Here is an 11,120-nt window from a genome sequence, read left to right as displayed (position 1 = left end):
GTCACGGGACTTGGCGCTGGGTCGTTGCTTGGTAACCGCGTCCATGGCCGGGAAGACTGGCCGCAAAGCCCCGGCTCCCCAGCCGGTGGTGGAAGTCGCGCAAACTCTGGAGGGGGAAGCGGCGGGATCTGGCGTGACCATCGCGGAGACGGGGTCTCCTCAGTCTACCTTGTCTACAATCTCTCCACTGTCTCCGTCGTCTCCGGCAGTCGGGCCGTCGGCCGCCGTCTCGGCCGCGGCCACAGGGGTTAGTGAGACGCCCGAAGGCTCCAAGACTGCACCAGAGCCGGAGAAGAATCTCTGGGAGCAGATCTGCGAGGGTAGGGGCCTGAAGGAGGAAGGGGCGGAGCCATTCTGAGGGGGTGGGGCCACTGGGTGGAGGCGGGGCTCGCTCGCGGAGGAGCCGGGCCGCGGGCGGAGTTTGCATCTGCCTGAGTCCCGCTGGTCACCGGACAGGGAACACTGACTTTGGAATGAAAGGCCCAGGGTTCGAATTTCGGTTTTGCCTCTGAGTCACTTGACTACTCCGGGTCTCAGTTTCCTCATTTGTAAAACGAAGGGGTTGGACTAAATGGCTTCTTAAAGGTCCCTTCCTGATCAAACTCTGTGCCCAGGCACCAAGTAAGTGCTAAGTTACTTAGATGCTCAGTACTGGGGATACCAAGAAAGGTTAAACTTGGTCCCTTGCCCCCAAGGAGCTTACACTCTTATGGGGGAGACCACCTGCAAATAACTATGTACATACAAGATACATACAGTGTAAAGGGGGGTAATCTGTGAAGGAGGCCACTGACTGTGATGGAGACTTGCAATCAGTGAATCATGAAAATGTGATTGAGTGAATGTATTTATATGTGTGTGTGTACTTACAAATGTATGAATGAATGAAAAAGCATGTGCTAAAAGGTTTCTGTGTGCAAAGCACAGTGCTAAGTGCTGAGGATACAAATGGGAAAGCTAGATAACCCCCCCCCCCCACCGAAGGTGTAGGAAGGACTAGGATTTATTAAACACCTACTGTGTAGTAGGGCCTGAAAATGCAAAGACAAAAAAAAATCACCTTTGCCTTCCAAGAACGTCCTTAAGTCTTGGGGGAGATTGGGAGGGGAAAGGGAATGAGAAATACTTAGACCCCTATGAGTTAGAAAGAAACTTAGAAGCCATCTAGTCTAACTTCCTTATTTTATATATAAGGAACTAAAGCCTAGAGAGTTGAGTGACTAACCCAAGAGCACACAGGTAGTGTAGTAAGTGGCAGAGTTGGGATTTGAGTATATCATTGGACTCCAAATCCAGGACTCTTTGCACTGTATCACATTTGATTCTGGAGGAAAACTCAAAGTTCTTAGGCACATAGGTCATGTTGGGATCAAAGATCTCATGGATTACCTTCATTTAATGCATTGCCTTTACTGTTGTTGTCATTTTTAAGGTCCATATCTATGATTTCATTTGAGTTGGAAACCCCTGTGTGGAAACTCTTTCCACTGATGTAGAGAGGCAGCTCATCTCCCCTCCCCTCCCCTCCCCTCACTCCTCTCTGTCTCTCTGTCTCTCTCTGTCTCTCTCTGTCTCTCCCTTTCCTCCCTTTCTCTCCCTCTCTGCCCCTCCTTCTTCTGCTCTTTCTCTTCCTTCTCTCCCCATTCTCTCCCTCTCCAATTTCTCTCCCTCTCTCTTCCCTTCTAGTGATGGGTGGAAGAATAGTCCCTTCCAAAAACTTAGCAAAAGTGGCACCTTTTTGTATGTTATGGCTGCTAGAGCAGGGGCTTATTTATCCAGGTGCATTCTCAGACCTCTGGTTGCCTTTTCTGCTCTGCATTTCTTTCCTTGAGCATAGGAGCTTGAATAGATCCTTTGAAATGGACTTTTTGGGAGTGGCTTCTATGGGAGCTTCTGGGTTCTTTAGTCAGTGTTGACTGCACTCTGGAGGTACCTCTATGTATACTAAAGAACATCTATGAGGAGAAGATGACCATCAGCAGGAGGTGGTGTTAGAAATGTGGACTTTGAGGGAGCTATTCAAATAAGGCAGAAACCCTGTATCAATGATGGGGAAGGAGTATGGCACCTTATGGCACACAGTGGACAGTATTGTCCTGAGCAAAGTTGTCTCTTCTGGGCCCCAGCAGAGTGGGCCACATCTTGGGCCCCAATAGAAGACTTGAGTTCAAATCTGGCCTCAGAGCTGTGTGATTCTAGGCAAGTCACTTAAACCTATTTGCCTCAGTTTCCTCATGTGTAAAATGTGCCAGAGAAAGAAATGGCAAACCACTCCAGTATCTTCGCCAAGAACACCCCAAATGGGGTCTTAAAGAGTTGGACATGAATGAAACGACTGAACATCCATAACTAGCATAACTACCCAGCCCTAGAGGAAGAAGGTAACAATCCCATAGGATATCCCTCTACAGGAGCAAAAATACGGTTATCAATCCCCCTCACCACCACCATTGGGTTGTCAGGGCAAGAGAGGTTCTGGATAGTGGGTCAGGGAACACTGAATGGATGTAAATCTCAGAACTGACCCTGGCTGTAGGACCCTGCTTCCATGTGAAAGGCTAATGACCTGTTAGCTAGTTTACTACAAATGAACCTAATCTGTGATGACAATTGATGCCTATGCCAGAATATCAACATTTTCACTGTGGCCCTGATGCTTCTGGTGCCACTTCTACTAATAATCACTATTTTACGTCAGGAGACCCACTTTGAACTGTAGCATCAAATACCAAAAAGATCAGATTAAGATCTGGAACTCATCCTTTCTTTTTTTGTTATTATTAATTTATTTATTTTTAGTTTTCAACAATCACTTCCATAAGCTTTTGAGTTTTAAATTTTCTCTACCTCTCTTTCCTCCCCCCTCCCCGAGATGGTATTCAGTCTGATATAGGCTCTACATATACATTCTTATTAAACATATTTTCATATTAGTCATATTGTAAAGAAGAATTAGAACCAATAGGAGGAACCACAAGAAAGAAGAAACAAAACAAAACAGAATAAAAAAAAGAGCAAATAGTATGCTTTAATCTGCATTCAAACTCCATAGTTCTTTCTCTGGATGTGGATAGCATTTTCCATCATGAGACTTTTGGAGATGTCTTAGATCCTTGCATTGCTGAGAAGAGCTAAGTCTATCAAAGTTAGTCACCGCACAAAGTGGTTGTTACTGTGTAGAATGTTCTTCTGGTTCTGTTCACACTTCACTCAGCAGCAGTCCATGCAAGTCTTTCCAGGTTTTTCTGAAGTCTGCCTGCTCATCGTTTCTTATAGCACAATAGCACAATACATTTATATACCACAACTTGTTCAGCCATTCCCCAATTGATGGGCATCCCCTTAATTTCCATTTCTTGGCCACCACAAAAAGAATTGCTGTAAATATTTTTGTACATGTGTGTCCTTTTCCCCTTCTTTTGAAATTCTTTATTTCTGCAAAGAGTACCATCATCCTTTCAATCTCCCAGGTTCACAACCTTGGCATCATTATTGACTCTTCTCTCTCTCCCTACATATGCAATCAATTGACATATTTTGCCATTTCTATAATCATAGCATTTCTCTTATTGAACCCTTCTTTCTATTAATATAGCAACCATCCTAATTTAGGGACTTAGCATTTTCCACCTAGACTATAGCAGTAGCTTCCTTGCCTTCCCTCCCCAATCTGTCTTCCATATAGCTGCCAAAATGATTTTCCTAATGTACAGGTATGACTATGACATCCTTCTACTCAGTAAACTCCAGTGACTTCTTATTGCTTCTAGGATCAAATATAAACTCTTCTTTTTAGTTTTTAAAGCCCTCCATAGCCTGGCCCCAATCTATCTGTCCAAGCTCATTGCACATTAACCCCTTTTCAAGTACTCTACAAAACAGATAACTGACCTTCTTGCTGTTCCTCACATATAACATTCTATTTCCTGTGCCTGGAATGCACGTTCTCCTTCCTTCTGCCTCTTGGAATCATTTGTGTCATTTCAAACTCATCTCTGATGCCCCTTTCTACATGCAGCTTTTTCTGATTCCCTATCTCCTGTCCCTTAACTTTGAGACCTCCTTCCAACAGTTGCCTTCAATATATTTTTATTTATCCTGTATGTACTTCATATATGTACATGTTATCTTCCCTGAGAAAATGTAAGCTCCTAAGGACAGGGACTGTTTCAGTTTTGTCTTTGTATCCCAGTGCCTAGCACAGTGCCTGGTACTTAGTCTACATTTAATTAATTTGTATTGATTGATCGATATTTTCTCCAGTACTATATACTTTAGTAGACATTAATGAGCCAGAGGGTAATTTTTTTTGTTTTATTTGTTTGTTTTGGTCCAAATGAGTAGTTTTAATGATATAGTGAATTCTAGGTGAGAAAATGTCTGTTAATGCAGATCAGCTGTTCCACTTAGAGAGTAGCCTTGGACACTGAGAGGTGGTGACTTGCAGAATCACAAAAGTAATATGTGTTGGAAGGAGGATTTGAATTCAAGTCTTTCTAATTCCAAGGCCAATTCTCAATACTCTTTTATTTTTCTATGAAACTGTGATTCCATCTTAGAAGCTGGAACATGTGTTGTATTCATGGCTTGGTATGAGTTATCCTGTTGTTAAGCCTGAGTTATTTAAAGTTGAACTGTTTATATTCCTACTTGTAAAGATGATATTTGTAACTCATGAGACTTTCTCAGTATTAGGGTAGTTGGAGGGAATATATGTATATAGACAGAGGGCACAGGGTAGTCTGTTCTTCAGAGTTTTCTTGGATCATTGTATTGCTAAGAATAGCTAAGTCATTCACAGCTGATCATCTTACAATATTCCTGTTGCTTTGCATACTTTGCATCAGCTCTTGTAAGTCTTTCCAGGTTTTTATGAGAGCATTCTGCTCATCATTTCTTATAGCACAATAGTATTCCATCATAATCACACACCACAATTTGTTCAGCCATTCCCCAATTGATGAGCATCCCTTCGATTTCCAATCCTCTGCCAACAGAAAAGAGCTGCTATAAATCTTTTTGTACATATAGGTCCTTTTCCTTTTTGATTTTTATCTCTTTTGGGATACACATCCAGTATCGGTATTGCTAGGTCAAAGGACATACATGGTTTTAATAGCCCTTTAGTTATAGTTCCAAATTGCTCTACAGAATGGCTGAATCAGTTCACAACTCCACCAATAGTGCACCAGCGTCTCATTTTTCCTACATCCCCTCCAACATTTGTCATAAGAAAATAATTTCTTTTTTTAAATTAATTTATTTTGAATTATCAACAATCACTTCCATAAGCTTCTGAGCTTCAAATTTTTCTCCCTCTCTTTCTCCACCTTCCTCCCCAAGATAGCACTCAATCTGATACATACTATACATATATATTTCTATTAAACATATAGGAAAATAATTTCTTAAAAATTAGAATTGGGCAGGTGGAAGCTAATGACTTCATGAGACATCAAGAAACAATAAAACAAAATCAGAAGAATGAAAAAATAAAAGAATATGTGAAATATCTTATTGGAAAAACAACTGACCTGGAAAATAGATCCAGGAGAGATAATTTATGAATTATTGGAATATCCAAAAGCCATGATCAAAAAAAGAACCTAGGCAACATATTTCAAGAAATTATCAAGAAAAACTTCCTGATATCCTAGAACCAGAGGATAAAATAAAAATAGAAAGAATCCACTGATCACTTCCTGAAAAAGACACCAAAGTAAAAATTCCCAGGAATATTTTAGCCAAATTCCAGAGCTTCCAGGTCAAGGAGAAAATATTGCCAATGGCCAGAAAAAACAATTCAGATATTATGGAATTGTAGTCAGGATAGCACAAGATTTAGCAGCTTCTGCATTAAAGGATTAGAGGACTTGGAATGTGATATTCCAGAAGGCAAAGGAGCTTGGATTACAACCAAGAATAATCTATCCAGAAAAATGGAGTATAATTCTTCAGGGAGAAAAATAGATATTCAGTGAAGTAGAGGACTTTTAAACATTCCTGATGAGAAGACCAGAGCTGAATAGAAAATGTGACTTTCAAATACAAGACTCAAGAGAAGCACAAGAAGGAAAACACGAAAGAGAAATTTTAAGAGATTCAACAAAGTTAAACTGTATACATTCTTCCATGGAAAGATGATACTTGTAATTGCTAAGAATTTTATTATTATTAGGACAGCTAGAAGGTGTATACATAGAGGGCATGGGTGTAAATTGACTATGATAGGATGATTAAAAAATTAAGAGGTGAGAAAAAGAGATATACTGGGAGAAGGGAGAGGCAAAATGGGGTAAATTATTTCACATGAAAGAGGCATGAAAGGAAGTTTTTACAGTGGAGGGGAAGAAGAGGTGGGGAGGTGTTGAGTAACACTTAAACCTTACTCATTGAAATTGGCTCAAAGAGGGAATAACATACATACTCAGTTGGGTATAGAAATCTATCTTGCCTTACAGGGAAGTAAGAAGGGAATGGAATAACAGAAGGGGTGATAGAAGGGAGGGCAGATTGGGGTAGGCAGTGGTCAGAAGTAAAACAAACTTTTGAGGGGGGACAGGGAGAGAGAGACAGAGAGAGATGGAGGAAAATAAAGGATAGAGGGAAATACACAGTTTGCAATTATGAATGTGAATGGGATTAACTCACCTATAAAATGGAAGCAGATAGCAGAATGGATTAAAAACCCAGAATCCAATAATATATTGTTTATAAGAAATACAGTTGAAGCAGAGAGACACATACAAAGTAAAAATAAGGGGCAGGAGCATAATCTATTATGCTTCAGCTGATGTAAAAAAAGAAAGCAGGGGTAGCAATCATGATCTCTGACAAATCAAAAGCAAAAATAGTCTAATTAAAAGAGATAAGCAGGGAAACTTTATTTTGCAAAAAAAAAAAAAGATACTATAGACAATGAAGCAATAATTTCAATATGTGCATCAAATGGTATAGTGTCCCAATTCTTAAAGGAAAAGTTAAATGAGTTATAGGAGGAAATAGTAAAACTATATTAGTAGAGGACTCAACTAGATAAACTAGTTAAACTAGATAAACTAGATAAAACTAGATAAACCTAACCATAAAATAAAGGAGTTAAGGAGATAAATAGAATTTTAGAATAGTTAGCTATGATAGACCTGTGGAGAAAGCTGAATGGAATAGAAGGAAATATCACTTTTTCTCAGTGGTACATAGAACCTACACAAAAATTGAGCAAATATTAGGATATAAAAATCTTCCAGTCAAATTCAGAAAAGCAGCAATATTAAATGCATCCTTTTCATGTCATAATGCAATAAAAATTACATTCAATAAAGGGCCAAAGAAACATAGATAAAAAATTACTTGGAAACTAAATAATCTAATCCTAAAGAATGATTGGGTAAAAGTGATAGGGTGCTAATGATGGAGCCCTAAAAGGAAAAGACCATGTATTTGGGACCTGGATGTAAAGCCCCCAGAAACCAGGCCCATCCCAGTCAATAATCCTTTTAAATGCCTTTTCACTGGGGCTCTCCTGCCATTTAACTCCTTCCTTTGTCTGTACCTGGCCCTATCCCAGGCTACTGGTCACTCCTTAATCCCATCCAGATCTTCTCACAGTCTTTCTGTGTAAAATATCAATCTTACCCTCATCAAATACTCAGATTCTTAAAATCTAGCCTGCTTGTATTAGTGTCACAGTAAACCGTGATTCTGACTGAAAGAAAGAAGGCTTGAGTGGTTGGATTCTTTTGTAGCTGACTCATGCCCTGTACCCTTGCATTTCAGGGTGCCCAGCACCCCTAGACCACAACAAAAGAACAAATCATAGAAACAGTTTCATTAAAGAGAATGACAATAATAAGACAACATGCCAAAATTTAGGGGATATTGCCAAAGCAGTACTTAGGGGAAAATTTATAACTTTAAACACTTTCATCAATAAAATGGAGAAAGGATTTTAATGAATGAAAACCCCAAAAGCAGAGTTTTGAGGTAATAAACAATTTATTAATTAGAGTAGCCTGTAATCAAGAAATTGATGGTCAGTGTTTTTCTCAGTTAACCAAAGACACCAAGGGAGACCCTGAAATGCCTTAAATCCCTTCTGAAAGGGCACTCCCCTGACAGTGTAACTCAACTTTGATTGGTGGACATTTAATGAGGAGGTGAGCTAAAAGTCTTCAGCTCCTCCTGCTGTGAATGTGGCTTGATCATGAGACTCAGTAGCCTCAAGGCATTGGGGCAGTGAAAGTCATTTCCATCCAGATTTCTGTCTAGTTTTCTCCTTCATGAGCTGGGTTTCCCTAAACTCTAATGGAAGGTGTTAAAGGGGGGATGGTTCTTCACCCAGGCAAAGGGTCACTAGAACCGGATTCTGTTTATACTCTAAATAGAAATTATGTCTCCTGGTTAAGTGGGATCCTAATAAGCATGTGCCTTGAGGGCTTGAGCAATTTCATCAGTCAGCCATGCCCTTCAGAGGCTGACTTACCTTTTCAGGAGTTGGTTCTTAACTGAAACAGTAAGAAAAGAATGGATCATGGGGCAGCTAGACGGTGAAGTGCATAGAGCTCCCGGCCTTGGGGTAAGGAGGACCTGAGTTCAAGTTTGACCTCAGACACTGGACACTTACTAGCTGTGTGTCCCTGGGCAAGTTGCTTAACCCCAATATCCTCACCACAAAAAAAAAAAAGAAGAAGAAGAAAAGAGTGGATCACAAGTTAATAGTTAGTTATTAATGTAACAGTATAATATTATGTGATATATAATTATATAATATAAATAATATTAATTTCAAGCAAATCAATGAATTGGGTATGCAACTAAAAAAAAAAACCAGAAAAGGGACAAATTAAAAATCCTCAGTTAAACATCAAATTGGAAATACTGAAAATCAAAGGAAAGATTAATGAAATTGAAAGTAAGAAAGTAATTGAAACTAATATGTAAAACTAGGAGCTGATTTTATGGAAAAAAAACCAACACAATAAAATAGATAAACCATCGGTTGATTTGATTTAAAAAAAGAAAGAGGAAAACCAAATTACCAGTATCAAAAATGAAAAGGGTTAATTCACTAGCAATTGAGAGGAAATAAAAGCAATTGTTAGGAGCTATTTGGCCAATTATATGCCAACGAATATGCCAATAAATCTAACAATCTAAGTGAAATGAATGAATATTTGCAAAAATAGAAATTGCCCAGATTAGCAGAAGAGGAAATAGAATACTTAAATAATCCTATTTTAGAAAAAGAAATTGAACAAGCCAACAATGAGCTTCCTATGAAGAAATCCTCAGGACCAGATGAATTTATAAGTGATTTTTTTTTGTTTTTACGTAGTTTATTTATTCTCCGATGAAAATTTATCTTCCTGGATAAACATCATCCATAGTACCTTTTATTCCTTCTTTTGCCAGCACCAACATTTGCTTTTGCAGTACCTCTGACTTTCTTCATTCTGTTCTTGTGTTCCTTTCGCTGTTTTCTTGATGTCTTTTTCTTCTCATACAGGCCATGCCTTGCAAGTCTGTGCTTTGATTAATTTTTCTTTGCATAGTCAAGGGAATCATAAATCATGCCAAAGCCTGTTGTTTTTCCACTGCCAAAATGGGTTCTGAATCCAAAGACAAAAATGACATCTGCAGTTGTCTTGTACATCTTGGCCAGTTTTTCTCAAATTTCTGTCCTGGGCACTGTGGCCTTTCCAGGATGAAGGACATCTACAACCATCTGTTTACACTGAAGAAGTCTGTTTGTCATGAACTTCCTGGTTCTGATAGTTACAGTGTCATTCATGGTGGCAGCAGGCTCCTCGAGCAGCAGGAGAGGGAAAGGCTACAAGTGATTTCTACCAAACATTTAAAGACCAATGAATTCCAATACTATATAAATTATTTGAAAAAATGGGCAAAGGAGTCCTATCAAATTCCTTTTACAACACAAATATGGTGCAGATACCTAAACCAGGAAGAACAAAAACAGAGAAAGACAACTATAGACCAATTTCCCTAATGAATATTGATGCAAAAATTTTAAACAGAACACTAGCAAAGAGATTACAGCAATATATCAAAGATCATACACTTCAGAAATTCAGGTCTGGTTCAATATGAGGAAAACTATTAGTATAATTGACCATATCAATAACAAAAACAAGGAAAATCATATGATTACGTCAATAGATGCAGAAAAGGTTTTTGACAAAATACAACAGTCATTCCTATTAAAAACAGTAGGAAGCATAGGAATAAATGGAGCTTTCCTTAAAATGATAAGTAGTATTTATCTAATAATATCATCAGCAGGCATTATCTGTAATGGGGATAAGCCAGATCAGGTAGGAAGCAAGGATGCTCATTATCACCACTATTATTCAATATTATACTAGAAATGCTACCTTTAACAATTAGAGAAGAAAAAGAAATTAAAGGAATTAGAATTGGCAGTGAGAAAGCAAAACTATCATTCTTTGCAGATGATATAATGGCATACTTAGAGAATCCTGGAGAATCACCTTAAAAACTAGTTGAAATAATTAACAACTTAAAGTTGCGGAATGTAAAATAAACTCACGTAAATTATCAGCATTTCTGTATGTTACCAACGAAGTTCAGCAGTAAGAGATAGAAAGAGAAATTCCACGTAAAATAACTATAGACAACATAAAATACTTGGGAGTCTACTTGCCAAGAGAAATCCAGGAACTGAATGAACACAGTTCCAAAACACTTTTCATACAAATTAAGTCAGATATAAATAGTTGGAGAAATATTAATTGCTCATGGGTAGGCTGAGCCAATATAATAAAAAAATGACAATTCTACCTAAGTTAATTTACTTATTCAGTTCCATACCAATTAAACTACCAAAAAGTTATTTTATAGAGTTAGAAAAAATAGTGACAAAATTCATCTGGAAGGACAAAAGGTCAAGAATATCAAGGAAATCAATGGAAAAAAAAAGTGAAAGTAGGCAACCTAGCAGAACCAGATCTCAAACTCTTTTACAAAGTGGTAATTATCAAAACAATCTGGTACTGGCTAAGAAAAAGAGTGGTAAACCAGTGAAATAGATTAGGTGCACAATAGACAGTAGTAAATGACCCTAATAACCCAGTGTTTGATAA

At 38.4% G+C, this 11,120-nt stretch overlaps 1 protein-coding gene and 1 pseudogene across 4 annotated transcripts in view; one reads left to right on the top strand and one right to left on the bottom strand.

The window, feature by feature from the left end:
- Positions 1-32: 32 nt before the first annotated feature.
- LOC114052062 (IQ domain-containing protein K-like) overlaps positions 33-11,120 on the top strand; it is a 138,516-nt gene continuing 127,428 nt past the window's right edge. For all 4 annotated transcript variants that reach the window (XR_003570217.1, XM_027874478.1, XM_027874479.1 and 1 more), the window contains exon 1: positions 33-320. Coding sequence is in view for 3 of the 4 variants with exons in the window: in XM_027874478.1 (XP_027730279.1) it covers positions 44-320 (277 nt within the window). In the remaining variant the exon portion in view is untranslated. The remainder of the gene's footprint in view (positions 321-11,120) is intronic.
- On the bottom strand, positions 9,377-9,790 carry LOC114051962 (annotated as a pseudogene).

Source organism: Vombatus ursinus, unplaced genomic scaffold, assembly GCF_900497805.2.
Source record: "Vombatus ursinus unplaced genomic scaffold, bare-nosed wombat genome assembly UNPS02014807.1, whole genome shotgun sequence".
Classification (NCBI taxonomy): domain Eukaryota; kingdom Metazoa; phylum Chordata; class Mammalia; order Diprotodontia; family Vombatidae; genus Vombatus; species Vombatus ursinus.
Note: the sequence above shows the minus strand (reverse complement) of the source record. Positions and strands in the feature narration are given on the sequence as shown.